The sequence below is a fragment of the Phragmites australis genome, chromosome 8 (genome assembly GCF_958298935.1).
Source record: "Phragmites australis chromosome 8, lpPhrAust1.1, whole genome shotgun sequence".
In the NCBI taxonomy this organism is placed as follows: Eukaryota; Viridiplantae; Streptophyta; class Magnoliopsida; order Poales; family Poaceae; genus Phragmites; species Phragmites australis.
This window is the reverse complement of record NC_084928.1, coordinates 32,109,267-32,124,520: the sequence shown is the minus strand read 5'-3', so window position 1 is coordinate 32,124,520 and position 15,254 is coordinate 32,109,267. Positions and strand designations below refer to the sequence as shown.

The 15,254-nt window shown below is 42.5% G+C and overlaps 1 protein-coding gene across 3 annotated transcripts; it reads right to left on the bottom strand.

Annotated features, from left to right (window-relative positions):
* Nucleotides 1-4,615: 4,615 nt before the first annotated feature.
* LOC133927087 (uncharacterized) lies at nucleotides 4,616-9,046 on the bottom strand. 3 transcript variants are annotated; one of them, XM_062373376.1, is made up of 11 exons: nucleotides 8,869-9,046; nucleotides 8,670-8,738; nucleotides 8,467-8,541; nucleotides 8,320-8,390; nucleotides 8,136-8,238; nucleotides 7,949-7,999; nucleotides 7,089-7,242; nucleotides 5,950-6,094; nucleotides 5,747-5,852; nucleotides 5,480-5,661; nucleotides 4,616-5,410 (listed from the first exon to the last, which is right to left on the bottom strand). In XM_062373376.1, the coding sequence occupies exons 1-10, from the start codon at nucleotides 9,014-9,016 to the stop codon at nucleotides 5,510-5,512; spliced, it is 1,074 nt and encodes a 357-aa protein (XP_062229360.1). In that variant the 5' UTR covers nucleotides 9,017-9,046; the 3' UTR covers nucleotides 4,616-5,410; nucleotides 5,480-5,509. The 3 variants fall into 3 exon arrangements, with proteins under 3 accessions (XP_062229360.1, XP_062229359.1, XP_062229361.1); XM_062373375.1 differs by lacking the exon at nucleotides 4,616-5,410 and having other exon boundaries at nucleotides 5,432-5,661; XM_062373377.1 differs by lacking the exon at nucleotides 4,616-5,410 and having other exon boundaries at nucleotides 5,432-5,661; nucleotides 8,670-8,805; nucleotides 8,869-9,004.
* Nucleotides 9,047-15,254: the final 6,208 nt, after the last annotated feature.

Genomic DNA, 15,254 nt, shown 5'->3' with positions numbered 1-15,254 from the left:
TTGGCACGAGTACCCCCTTAGATTGGCCTATGTGATCACTCGAGTCGTATAGTCCTCCAATCGTGTGAGTAAAGTTGTATCCTCTGCAGGGTGTAAAAACAATTCGAATTGCCGAGCTCTCAGTCATGAGCATGCTTCTATCCATTTACAGCAGTCGTAGAGTTGCGAATGTGGGATGTGTTGTATAGTGGGATGAGATGGGTTTGAGATGGTTTATTTTATAGTTATGTTTATGAAATGGTTCCATTTACGTTTATATGCAAGTTAATAGTTATAGAGTAGAAATGTAGATGTGGTTAAGATTAGGTGCTCACACATATATGTTAAGGTTTCTTACGCATGCGAATTTACTTAACATTGTGGCATACTCCTTGCTAATGACCTAAATGCATAATCCTTCAAGTTGGGTTATTATATATACCCAATATGGATTAAGTCTTGTGAGTATCTTCGTACTCACATTGCTCTTTCAGGTTCTACCGATGAGGAGGAGTTCCTGTTTGGCTACTTCACGCCCGCCGATGTAGGTGGCAGGAAAGAGTAATGCAGATTACTCGTGTAGCGTGATTTTGTGTGGAGCCTAAGGGCATATGGCTTCACCTAGCTTTTGGTGTTGATAAGTGTTAATCGTTTGCTGCGTAGTTTCTATTTTAGTTAGGAGGTAATTTGTTCTTTATCTTCCTAGCTTCCTTTTGATGTAAATTGTTGTGAATGGTTAAATGCTTAGGAATTTGTAATATAATTTAATTACTCATTATTTCTTAAGCTTTGTTGTGATGCTATATGTTGGAAATGCATGTATTACGATCTTAGACACAAAACACGTGTCTGGACTATAATGATGATATTTCGATTAATTATTGTGGTCATAATTAAGTCAATGATCATCCTAATGATTAATTGGAATACTATTTGAATGGTTCGTCGCATTACACGTACTGGGCAAGATCGCCAAGCACCGATGTCTAGCACCGCGCGAGCAGCTAGAGTTTTGGGAGATCATGTAGAGGGTTGCGGCTAGGGTTTCAGAGTGGCTCACCTCTCCACGCCCTACACCACGCTCCTCCTTATATAGGCTCGCTAATGGGCTCCCACATTGGAAGCTCTTTAGAACTCTAACACCTCATAGTTTATAATCCAATCGAACCCATATATGAATTCAATTCGTATATTTTATTCCAACTTATTAAGTGCATGACCTATTAGGTTCATGTACAAACAGCTACGACTCGGAAACAGTTTCTAAACCAAAATCCATAGCGGTCTCTAGCAGGACATGTTGACTCCTAAGTATACACAAAGATCATATCAGCTGAACCTTGATATACACACACCGATCTCTTCACCTCGCGATACCAGTCAAGCTTAAAGTAAGATATGTGTCACCTTTGTGATAGCTCGCTCATTCACTCAATCAAGTAGTGAATTCATCATGATTAACTCTTTAATCATATTGGCATGATCATACACTTTCTCAATCCAACTATCTCGAGTGATCTAAAAATATCTCTCTCGTTATTAAGGAAGGATAAATTTTATCTTAATCGCTTACACCCTATGACATGTTTCATAACAAACCTGAAAAACTACCTAATTATGAAATAGCGTTTGACAGCCCTAAAATATATCACTACACTTTTTGAGAATCAATGATGATCTTATGTATAAGGATTCTACAAGTACACCATCTGAGATAATAATTGATGGCACATTATAAATAACAATTCCAGTAGTATCTCAATGTAGATCTATCTAATATCATGTTCTCCAATATAAATATCTATATTATTGATCTGATATCTCTATACCTATAATCCGTAAAACTTGATCATTAATCAATATATGTGCTGGTCTTATGAATTATTACAATGATACGTGATCAAAGATCAATTTAGAATGACATCATAATATAAATAAAGAGTTCCACAAACAAATAACATATTTATCAATCAATATAAATAGTAGTCATTCTTGAATAATATATTATTCAAAAATATATAAACGTAAACGTAATATAATCATCTCTATAACTACCTCTAAAACGTATCACCTTTAATATACCGTTAAAACGTCAGCGATACTCTTTTGGACCGCACCATTGCTACAGTATCCTCCCATAAAAATTACTGTGCCGCATCTAAAAAATACTGTCCCCTCTTACAGAAGAATTGGATCCGACCGTAAGCCAAATCAAAGGGGTTAACTTAAGGTTTGGTATGATGCTAATTTCAAAAATATCTAAGCATGCTTGATTGTCTTTGAAAGAGCTTGGGATTAGACCCAGCGGCAAGAAAGGAATCCTACCCCTGTCTACTCAACCGAGCTGAGTGAGATAGATTACTGGGCTGTGCTGTTAACTTGTTATGACAAGACTCTAGCCTGAAACCACTTGTGCCGGCTCCAATTTCTGCAAGGATCCTGCATGTGCGGTTGGCAATGGCACCAGATGCTGCACTCTTTGGCAACAGGTTCTCTGCCAAGGCACTCCACTGTGTCGGCTGTGCCTGTACGCCTTGGACTAGGACTCAGCTAGTAGTATATGATAGTATAAGAGGCATATGCATAAAACCAAGTACTAGATTATTTATCTGAAAATGTATATTAAATAATTAGAACAGAAAGAGAAAGAGTACAAAATACTGCGATCTCATGAGCAGCTGAAATTATGTAAAAAGCTTCAGATCATCAAAGTGACAAGCTTGAACACAGTCCCAGTTCCCAATGGATGAGCAAAGTGCAGCTGAGAGACTGGCAGAGTACTCCAGACTGGGAAAGAACAAAGCACCAAGGTATCTTCACCTTTTATCCTTTATGTTCATTGTTAAAGGAACATGTCTCTAATCGGATATTAGTATAGTGGGGCCCTCGTCTAAAGCTAACCAAAATGATAATGACATTGATGCGTCATTCATCATTGTGCGCAAACAAAAATCTAGACAAACTGTATGAAAACTTCTAGGATGCAAGCCATGAATGAAATTATTCCTCTGTAGTGTAACAAATCATGAAGAAAATATCTGGGTTTTTTTTCAAATAGAGCAGTTGCAGCTTACATCTGAAGTTGTTGTAATTTCCAAATTGGCAACCCATGGGATGGTGAAGCTTTTGTCCATATACAGTCCGGCTCCTGTCAGAGTTCAGAAGTCTCTTAGAAACCTAGGTACATCCATACATTATTGCTTCTGATCGTAGGACATCATCTACCAGAAAACTGTTGAGAAATCGAACTGCTCAACAATTTGCAGGCTTGCACGGCTGCGAAATATCCACCTCTGACCACTGAGATAACTTGCCTTGCTCTGAAAGTCTGAATCATCAATTTTTAGTATATCTTCCAGATTCTCAGCACTAAGACATCACTAATAGCCTATCTTCTTTTTTAGAGAGAGAGAGAGAGGATCACTGAGAGTAGCCTCTTGATACGTCAATCCATGCTGTTGCTCTGTACCACCTCTTGTTTTTCCTTCCCTGGGCCACAACCCAGCCCAGCTCGTGGATCATTATGGACCCAGTAGTACTGACCAGGCCATCACGTAACACAGAGAAAGAGGGCCCCTGATCCTGCCTCCAGCTACAGAAATCTTATTCCACACGTGACCGCTGGAGCTTAACTTGTGGACGACTGTAGCATGGGGTTCACATATTTTTTAAAAAAAAACTTTTCTGAGTAGACTTTTCTTGTTAACTTTTTGAGCAAAACTTTTCTCATGCAAATCTTTTTTAAAACCTTTTGAGTAAAACTTTTCTGAGGCAAACTTTTTCTCAAAACTTTTTGAGTCAATTTTCTTATGCAAACTTTTTTAAAAAAGAAAATACATGGAGGAAAAAATTCCAAAGATGAAAAGAGAAGGAGCTATCGAGGTGGTTCGCGCGCTGTGCTGCGAGCGCATGCGAATTAGGTGTCCCTCCACCTAGCACCATTGCGCGTGCAGCTCGCTCAGTGTGGCCGTGTCAAGCATGACGGTGCTCGTGGGCTGGGCTCAGGTGGGCCGGCTGCCAATTTGGCAAAGTTCCCTTTCCTCATTCCGGGTTTTCCTCGATGTTTGTTACTACAGATGAGACGACCAGATAATTTTTTATCTTTTTTTAAAAGACACTGATATAACTCGTAGACACACATACAATTACACCACCATACACCCAAACAATTACACCGTCATACAATTACACCATCATACACACGCATACAATTACACCATAATACAACTTAAAAGTTGACGAAGTCAGCAGGTTATCACGACAGCACAACAAATTATCAGGTTTGGCTCAGCATTGGGCTCGCCTGATTATCATTGCGTTCGTCCTGATTATCATGTTCGCATGATCATATGGTGAGCTGGAGCGCGTCGCAATGGCCTAACGTGGGAGCTAGCGGCTGGGGATGACAGTTCGTTCAAGTCAAGAACCAAGAACGCTGGTCGTGGCCTTTCTGGTGCAGTCACATTTGCAAATGTACGCTTATTTTAATAGATTTGCTACTCCAGTAGTTACCAGTCGCCTGAGATTTTAGTTTAATATATTTTATTTTAGTTGCTTGAACAAATAGGTAAACCTGATAGCTCTGTGCAAGCCAAAATCGATCACGTGTCGTCAAAACTACTTTCCAATCTTAGCTACTTCATTTGTGATTAGAGAGAAGAAGAAAGTTTACAGATCGACGATCGAGAGGATCAGACGGTGCGAAAATCGACTCCCTTTCGTTTTGTAATCCCGCGGGGCACGCAACGGCCCAGAGCACTTGGCTACCGCGAGCCGGCAAGCAAACACGATCAAGTCGCGGCGCGGCGCGTCTTGCATCTTGCACGTATAGGTTCCGGTGCTCTCTGCCGCGCGCGCATGCCGTGACCGGCGCCGGCGACGGCCGCGGCGGGCACACCCGCCGCCGCCGCCGATATGTCGCGCGCGTGCGTACTCGTGTGTTTTACGTTAGCCGGCAGGCGCAATCAGAGCCGGACTCCCAACTCCAAAACGAGGACCACACGCATGGCGCGATGCATCATCACTGGCTCACTGCCACTGTCCGCCGGCGCGCCACTGCCACCCGCTGCCGAGTGCCGCCGATGTTGTACAACCCAGCGCTGTTCCCGAGGCCGAGCGGCAGCTCATCCGACTCCGACACATCTCGTACGGTGCGCGTCGAGGTGCCGCCGTCGACGCCGCGGCGGCGCCGGTCGAGCCCTGGCCCGGCGCCGCCGCCAGCGGCACGTCTTGCACGGTACGCATGTCATGGTCCATCCGTCTCAGTTTGCAGCGCGCGATAATGTTGGGAGCTGACCAGTGCCCACAGAACCGCTTCGGTGCTTTTCTTTTCTGGTGCAGGTCGTCTTCTCCGTCGCGCTCTTCTGGGCCATCGTGGCGGGGATCGTCTACTGGTTCTGCTTTTGATGTGGAGCGAACGCGGACGAGCTGCCTGCATGCCAATACTGAAGGGTGCTGCCAACAATAATAGCGATCCATATTGCTTGAGTGCAAAACTGACCTCAAACTAGGTTTCCGAATTTTGCAGAGGTTACTGCTGTTTTTGGTCTAGAGTGTACATAATCCTCCACAACTCTAAATCCTTGCCCCTCTCATATTCTCTGATATATTGAGGAATCTCTGCAAGGTCTATCTGCTTTCCAACAAAACCGGGTTTCGATGTACCGTCCCGATGACCGCATTCTGCAACAAATGAATTGGGAAGGTTTAGATAGCTTTGACAGCAATTGTTTGGTTAGCCGAGCAGAATGTTATGTGAACAATTTACCATATTGAACCGTGAAGAAACTTCTGAAGTGCGCGTAACCATTGGCCACAACGTCTAGTTCGTCCAGACTGAAGTTATATCTCTTCTCCAGGGCCAAGTATAACACCTACGAAATACAAAGAAGAATCTTAATTCTTCAGTTTGGGGAAGCACCTTAGCTCAACTTCTTAGAAAAGAATAGGGGATGCTGAATATGATGATACCTTCTTAGCACCACTGGACATCAATTTCTTCACTGTGTCAAAGAACAAATCAGTAAGATCATCACTGTAAATTACATCTGCTGCGAACAGGATTGTTGCTTTCTCAGCCTCTTCAATTTCACTTGCAGACCAAAAGTACCTTAAACTGCATTAGAAAACATGTAACTTGAGTCCAGTGCTGAAGAAACATTTACCAAAAAACACGCAAAAGCAAGATTATATGTAAGAGTTGGAATACTCCGTCTAACATCTGTGCACACAAACTCTATTGAGTGGACAACGTTAGACCTTCTCCCTTGCCCAAGAGTGCAACGGTGCCTAGCTCTGAACTCTGAATGGATGTGTGGAACCTCACTCGTCATCACAATCCTGTTAAGTCCTACAAGTGCCTCCAACTCAGGGCACCTCCAACTCTTGGGGACGATGCCTACTAGTGCCTTCGACTTCGGAGACTCCTCAGGAAAAAAATTCCCAGACCCCTAGAAGACCCCAGCGAGGAGTCCATGAGAAGCATATCAGGTTCTCCCTTGTAGTCAATGAAGGTGTTTGTACTTCATACACAAGGGACCACCTAACTGGTCAACCCACCGGATCATGACCATCTTTGGCAAGGATGCTTCTGCCCATGTCTTTATCTCTCCACCGGGGTTACTCTAGTTATCTTCCAACTCAGACTATCAAAAATCAACATGTCCCCCAGGCCCCAGGTCCCCCCCCCCCCCACCCCCATTTAGAAGCTCCCTTCAACTACAAAGTGGGGAGTGGGAGGCATACAGACAGGAGTAGGTGTCTTCATGTACACCTGATTACCTGAAACTGCATAAACACCCATGTCACTCTCCCTCATGGACACTGGTCCATGTTTGCCTGTTGCTTTTGTCACCGTTTTACATCTATTCAACCGCCTGCTCGATGATGCTAGCGACCTCTAACTTACACTCATGTCTTGGGTTCTACCCTATGACAAATACAATGCATGCACACACATGTGTGCAACTTTTTGTTTATTAACAGGAAGTGGTAAAGAAACACATGATCTTCACCTCCATTTTCTACTTGAATATACTGCTTACACATCACTGTATTAATGCATCATAAACAAATGTTAAAGTGGGATCAATTTGTGCAGAAAAAAAAACCTTGGATCAGATGGATCACATGTACCCACAGGTGGAGGCCATGACATTTTCCAGTCCAGTTCCCGTACACAGAAGTTAGCTTTGTCAAACTTTAGCATACTAGAGTTGAGACGGACATTAGCCAAGCAGTTATCCAAGATATCAACTCCTCTATCTGTTCATTCCCATGGTGAATAATTTTGTAAGAACTGAAGATAGATAAGTGCCAAAAGAAACATCGAATATTCCAAATTATATCATAGATTCATAGTATGCACAAGTTATGAATATTATCAAGTTGCAAGTGTTATGCCAATCCAACATTCAGATATATATGTCCTGGCTAAGTTTAGGAGTTAGGACATCAATAAGTACTAATCAGATAATTTATTCATTTTGGGGAGAATTCCTCCTATGCCATTGCAATTTTGGAAAATCCCCTGAATGTGCCAATGACATGTGGGTCCATGGCCCACATGTCAATGACACATTTTGGGATTGCAAAATTTTGCAATCTCGATTTTGATAGTACATAGGAGTTAAATCTTCCAAAACATGGCAATAAAAATGAAACATTCAGTCAGCTAAACAGTGCCTGAGTTTTGTGAATGAAATTGAGTAAGAAGGAACATAATTGGAATCATATCCTGCAACTTAGTTATATAGTCAGATCAATTTTGATATATGTGGTGCCACATGTGTTGAAGTTTTGATTTCAACCAACTTTTGATATATAGTTTGTCCACTCAATCGACTATATTTTTCAGACAGAAGGATGAAACTATGCTTGTTGGGTTGACGTGGAACATGTAATTCATTGAACAAGTAAAAGTTAAAGCAAGACATTCTGCCAAATTGGAATCGAAAGAAGGCCCAAGTACCTGTAATGAAAATTCTTCTAGCAACTCGAGCTTGTATCAACCCTACCAAACCTGGCAAAACATTGTGGAGTTAGGAACAAATCATGTATTAGCCTTATATAGACTGTTTCTATAAGTAATAGATAAAGCAAAGTACCATCGTACTAGGAACCCCTATCCACTAATTTCATATGGAATCATCAATCACCTGTTCCGGCTCCAATCTCTATGGCAGTAACACCATCAAAGTCGGAAGATGTGAAGCTTTTGTGCAACACAAAGTCAGTTAATAACAAGGCCGCTTTCCAAACCTGCAAACAAGCACCGACAACGAATCACAAATGAAAGAGAGATAAAATGAAATTCGAAAAGCACCACTGAAATTCTCCAACCTGAAGCCCAACGCTCTTGAGCGAGCTGGTGACACCGTGCTGAATGGTGAGCACATGGTAGTCACTTCGAACTGCAGGCCAAGAGGGCTTAAATGAACAGCTCACCAATTACATCAAAACAATATGTAGCAACTAGCAATTCCTTACCATCTTTCTTTCTTTTCCTCCGGTCGAGAACGAGATCTCCATCTTCATCCACGGCAACAGCATCAGGCAAACCACCTTCCCAACGGAGCCAACAATCATGTCACCACAACGAGAAGTTCAATCCACACATACAGAAAACCAACCTCTACACTATGAGTCCACGACCAACTAATGCACGACACAGCCACTCCCCACGCACTTACAAGAACCGCTCGTCGCCGCGACCAGCTCGCTCTTGCTGCTGCCATCGCCGTCGCAAACCCCACATGGCCCTGAAAGTGCCGAATCAAAGCTCAGGACGGTCCATGCCCTTCCCAGTAATCTCATCACGGCTGGCACCTAAGAAGCAGTGCAAATAAGGTGTATGATGAAATGCGCGCGGGGGGAATGGGCGGCTGATACCTAGCGGCCGTGAGGAGAAGGTGAAGCGGGAGACGTGGAGGCCCGAGAATCCCGGCGGGCAGCCCAGGTGCACCTCGCTCATCACCTGATACTCCTCCGCCGCCTCCGCTCCTCCTACTCGGCCGCTGCAGCTGCCTCCGGCTTCCATCGCAGTCGCAGCGCAGGTGCCCCCCCCCCCCTCCCTCCGTCTCTGACGTCTTCGTCGTCTTCCACTAGAGAAGCCGGAGAATGAAGCTGGTAGGCCCATTGGGCGGGACAAATGGAGGCCCATTGGGCCGGAGATGGCCGCGTAATGGGCTGTATCCGTTGGGGTTAGCTGCGTTTTTGTTTTTGTTTTTTTGTTTTTTTTTGGTTTCTCATTTGAAACTGCTCGGCGAGTCTGCGATTGCTTCGGCGGCGGCGGCGATGCTCCGGCGCCACGACCAGGCCGAGTACGGGCGGTGGATGCAGCCCCAGCGACGATGGCTAGCGTGGATTTCGCCTCGCCTTCCTCTGGTGCAGGTGCCTTTTGCTCTTCTCTTTCATCGCCTGATCTTCCCCATTTGTGCGCGGAACTTTTTCGGTGAAATATCGTTATTTGATCAGTGTGGTGGCGTTTTATTTGACGCTAGATCGCTAGGATTTTGTTGTGATAATCTGATCCTTGAGGCGTTGGTTTCCGTACTCGCTGCGAGATGGTGGTGATTTGAGGTAGCTACCTCCACTTGTATAGCGTAAACCATAGGCTCTGGAATTGGCGGCGCTGAGAAAGAAAAAGAGATATTATGCAGTTCTAGATTGAGCTGAGAAAAAAGAGATTATGCAGTTCTAGCAGTGAGCTGCGCTGTTTTCTGTGTATGCAGCTAGAATTTTCAGTGGAGGACAGCTAGGACCAATCGAGTCCATTGGGCCTTGGCTTGTGCCGTTAGCATAACTGCATAACAATACATCCAGTAGTCAATGTATTTATGTTTCGGAATTTCAATGTTCCTTGCCAGTAAAATTCTAGCTTTTGTGGATATATTGATGCTCCTGTGATGTACTAGCATTTTCACTTTGGTTATACATAGTCATGAGAAACATATTCCCATGTATTTGTGGCCCTCCCTGACTGTTGTTCATTGTGCTAGTTCTCACTTTTTCTTGACCACGTCGCTCTGTTGATGCCCTTTAGGATGTTTAGCAGCATGAGTGGATCTGAAAAGTTGAGAAACATGTTCTCATTTGGCATGTTTATTGTACTCTGTAACTGATTCAAAGTGCATAGTGCTGCTGCAGTGTAATCTGGTACTTTCCGCAAGTCATATTGATTGCTGTATGCACCATCTTCATTAACGTGTGTCTAGTTCCAGGTTGATAGCAAATCCACAGCACTTAGCTAAATGCTTGGTCGTTTCATGAGCACTATAGGATTGACAGCATAACTAAAATTTCATTCAACTAGTTTTGCAGAGTGACACAACTGGGGAATGAACATAGGAGACGTCAGGCTCGCTAGAGAACGCCCTGAAAACTAGATATGTCATGAGCTTTGAAAGTGAAAGGTATAAAAAAAAAATGAGGTAGGCGAGCAACTGCAGGTTTTAGTACATATCCTTCCTGACAGCGCAATTGAAATTCTCGTGGCTATGGAGACTGTTCTTATAAATTCGGTTATCAACTTTTATGTTTTTATCTCCCCTTCCACGCACCAATCAAACCTTCTCATTCGACTTGGAAGAAGAAATTGTGAACTTGTTGTTGTGGCCCACAAAGTAAAGCATAGGGTTAGGAATTTTCAAAAGCACTTAAGGTATTTCTCTGTTTTCTGTGACCATTTTGTTTTCCTTTGGTGTAAACATAGTACTCGTGCTTGGTGGTTGCAATTGCATGTCAGGCCCTCAAACTATTTTGCTGAAAGATGTCTGTCCAACACACCACGTGAAAGCTCCAATGAATTCCTAGAAAGAGGAAAATGCGGGTTCCAAGATCCAGTGCAGTTTGAAAAATGCTAAGTAGGCTTTATGTCTCCTTCCATTAAAAGGGATACCTCCAAGAGTAGAGTGGCAATAGGAAGAATGTATCACTTTCTGAATTTCATCATTTGGTGTCAACTCCATTACAGGACACAATGATGCCGATAAAAGTATTTGAGGCCTTCTTAGTTACTGATCAAGTAGGACCTGGCTTAGTTCATATGTGTTGTAAAAGTTCAAACATGCCTCCTTCTGTAGATAATGCTTCTTCATTATAATGTGATTGCTTCAGACTTCAGAAAGAGGTTCCTGTAAAATCTGTTGTTGGATCGATGTATGATTTTGCTTTGGGCACGGGGCATATGACTTCATAATTGATTTGCTTTACATGTCATGAGCCTTTTACTTTGTTTTCTTAACCAGTTCCTGGAAGAATTCGCTCTAACCTGTGCAAATGAAACAGTTCCTATGATTCAGTTAATCTAAACCAATGATTTTAATATTAGATCAGTATCTACTTGAATCAACCGATTTTAATACTTAATGTCATTTCAGATTTTCGTAATTTCTGTTCACGGTTGAAAGGTGCTGTGGAGTTGAACATTCTTTGTAACTCAAGACTTTGGAACAACGTTTGCATCTCTCAAATCAGGTACCATCACTGTCAAAATCAAACAGTATCAGACTTAACTTTGTTCCAAATGCACCCCTGTGGAACATTGGGTTTGGTGGACAAATAAAGGAGCTTCGTACCATTGCATTGGCTACTTCCGGGGAGCTCCTCCTCTCGTAGCATTTGATTCCTTCCTTGCACACACACTTGCACATCTCATGGCAGGGAACATAAAAGCATGCTGCTGTCCGTATTAAGGGCCTGACAACTGTTACCTCCTTGGTCCTTGCGATGTTCAAGTTCGAGAGGTAGGATCTGATTGGTATGGAAGATCTGAAGATTCAGATCCTACAAAATCCTACTAAAATAAGTACCAGAAATCCAGAATAGGTTACTTAGGCCTGGCAGAACCGTCCAAGTTAACAGTACAACATTTCTTCTTGAAACCTGACATACACATTCAAATACGCAATGTCGTGAATCCGATGATCTTGTGAACATTGTTTTACTTTAAACAGAGAAGATGCTCGTAATCTTGTGAATCCGATTATCTTGATGGCTGTAGTTCTTCCACTGGACGTCAAAGGACAGCAACAGAGACTGCGATTTCCAGCATTTTCTGCTGAGATATCACGTTGAAGGGACGATCTCATTGCTTCTTTCCATGGTTTTGCTGGATCTAAGTTGTAGGTAGCATGGCAAGGGGAGCCGAACTGAAATGGGACTGAAGTGATGGTTTCTGCTGCTCTGGGAGCAAGAAAGAGGCGCGATTGATGAGCAGTGAATGAGGACAGCAGCGGCGTACCCTGCCAGTCGCCTCAAGGGAAGACAGATAGAGGAGATAGAGCACAGGAGGGGAGGCAAGAAAAGGAGGAACAAGGACCTACAAGGTACTCGTGGATTGGCCTCTTATGGAAATACTCCGCTTGCTCGCATTTGATTCTCTACCCTTCCCAGCTGTTCATGATGGACAGCACTGCTTGGAGATCTAGCACGATAAAAGCCCCTTCGCCTTGGCATCACCATCTCACATAATAATAAATACAAGCTACTCTTATTTTACTCTCTCTCTCTCTTGCAATTTATGTACTGCATCTTTGTTACATGGAGCCTGTTTGGTTTTTTCGGGGAAGATTTATCCTGCCAGAAGAATCATGTTTATTTTTCTTTGCTTTTAAAAACACCGTGCTAGATTTGTGTACTACGTCACACTTACTTATCAATCTGGTTGCGTTTTCAATTCCATGGTTCTATGAACTCCGAAGAGACTTTTCTGACCCACGCATGATGCCAAAGGCTTGATTTTTCTACAAATAAATTGTGTTTTCAGAGAAATCACACCAACCATCTATCATTCCGAGCATCCAATAAGAGTGCTTGCTAACACTGCCCAAAGAAACACAGAAGCAAAAATGACGATTCCTTAGTGCTGCAACAACCAGCTAGACTAATGCAACGACATGAGATCATCTCCCATGAAACTTTCTGCAATCAACATATCCTAGCTGCAGCCACATCCCAATCACAACGGCAAACATTAAAACGGAAAAGGAATGTCTAAACCAATTGCCTTTTTTTCTCTGAACAAAACAAATCAACTTATGTTCTTGTTCTTACTGTTAGGGTATGTTTGTCTGAGCTTTGGCTTTTAGAAAAGCCGATCCATGATTGTGGCTTTCAAAAGGTGGATTCTAGGTTGCGTCTTTGGAAAAGCTGGTTCTATAGATTGTGGCTTTCGAAAAGTTGACTATGGATTGAGACTTTGAAAAGACCAACTACAGATTAGCTCTTGTGAAGGAAGTGTATAATATATGCAATATCGCTAGTGACAACCTCAGCCCATCATCCCTTGTAACCCTAAAAGTAGCTCGAAACCAACTTATGGGTTCTAAAAGCAAAGACACCTTTTGATTCTCATAATCGATTTTCCGAAACATACAATCAAGTTGAAACAAACAAGTCCGAGTACTTGTTTGGCATGTTTAAATACTGTTCAAGACCCTGAAACGCAGACAATATAGATAGTCATACTTCTTTTTTTATGGAGATAGAGGATAGCCATACTTCAACACTGGTAATATAAAGAGATAACTCCACCGACAGATGGACCCCAGCATTAAGGCCGCCGCATGCACGCATTGACACATGGCGCAACAGGCAGGCAGTCTTTATAGCCATAGTGCCACATGAATTAAAGTTTGTCAAATACACTATCACAGAAGCAACAAGTTATATTATATACATCTATTGTGTATCTTATATAGGTCAGGTCGAATTGTAGCAAAATTACGACTAAGGTAATCGATTATACTGTAGAAGCCCCAAGTGGTAAAAACGCTAGAAAGCTCCACATTATCCCAAAAAAACTATAAAATTTCACATTGATTTAAAAAAGAAAACATCCTAACACAAGGGTGCATCAGAGTCATAGCTCACAGGATAGAGGTGGAGGCACTAGCTAGGAGGAGCATGAAAAGTTGAAAACATTGCCCTATGAATGAGTATTGGTTGCGCTTAGAGGTGGATTCGAAGCTAAAATCGAGAGGGGTCAACTTCTTTTTCCTCCTTCATCTTCTCTTTTTTCTTTTCTTCTTCCTTCTTCCCTTCTTTTCTTTTTCCTCTTCTATATCAAAAATTGTAGGGGTTCTTAAGTGTTCCTGTTGGATCCGTTGCTGGCTGTGTGCTAAGGAAGTAGCCCATAGTGATGACACAACAAAAGTTTGCTAATGACAAGATGACTAGACACATAGTTTGACTCTAAGCACACAAGCACGGTGAATGGCAATGGAGTACAGTAAGTGCCGTTGGAGAGAACGAGACGTTGGTATACCACTATAACTAGAAATTTCCTCAATAATTTAATAAAGAAAATATCTTAACATAGAGGTATATCTACAGTCATGACTCACAAGATAGATGTGGAGGCATTCTCGGAAGGAGCATATTTGTTGAGAGATGTGCCTCCTGGAAGGGTCTCAGCTGTGCTCAGGAGAGAGTGAGTAGCGACGTCACAACGAAAGTTTGCTGATGACCGAGGACTATACGCACAGTTCGACTCCAAGCACACAAGCATGGAAGCATGGGAAACGGCATGTAGCAGAGCCAGTGCCGATAGAGAGAATGAGATGTTTTTTTATACCTCTCTATTAGGTAGAGAGGCAACATAGATTCATATAGGAATACATACTCCTCACTCAACATACGCATACTCACACTCTACATGCATATCTAGATCTATAACAGCACATAGCTTAGAAGATCACGTCTTGAAAGAGATTAACAGAAAGAACAAAGATTTCATAGGTGACAAACACATTATATTCCCATTGTAGCATCATAGGTGAGAGGCAACAAAATTATTTTTGATAGGCAAGCTCCGAAGAGACACGAGGGTAGAGAACGAGATGTTGGTAGAATAAAAGTAGGCACAAAGTGGATGGTGTGGATATTCCAACGAAGAAGTCACATTGTCTAGCAGAGAGGAAGAGTAATCCGCCTGCATCTTTTAAATCACACATGTCAAATAGGATGGAAGGTCTTAGCTCCATATAAATGTGAGTTATATTTTATCCAAGGTTCAAAAATTTGTTTAAACCTCGAAATGCAGAGGTCATCGAGTTCCTGATATTCGGAAAAATCGATTGAAATTCGACCAAATTCACTTGGTCAAATTGGTTTGATCGTAGAAAAAACTGACCCAATTAGGCATTTAGTAATCAGACGATTTCATCAATTAATAGCTCGATTTTGTCGGTGTTCATCAAAAACCGTTCGGTTTTATCAATTTTCAGTAAAGTTCAAGAAAAACCATAAAATTAGTTCAACCTTGTAAAATCCAT

Bases quoted from the DNA above. Each gene is read 5' to 3' on its own strand.
- LOC133927087 (XM_062373376.1), bottom strand. From the start codon at position 9,016: ATGGAAGCCGGAGGCAGCTGCAGCGGCCGAGTAGGAGGAGCGGAGGCG. The intron at 7,243-7,948 runs GTACTTGGGCCT...GGGAATGAACAG, and splicing joins TAGAAGAATTTTCATTACAG to ATAGAGGAGTTGATATCTTG. The intron at 5,662-5,746 runs GTAAATTGTTCA...CATTTGTTGCAG, and splicing joins TTTCTTCACGGTTCAATATG to AATGCGGTCATCGGGACGGT.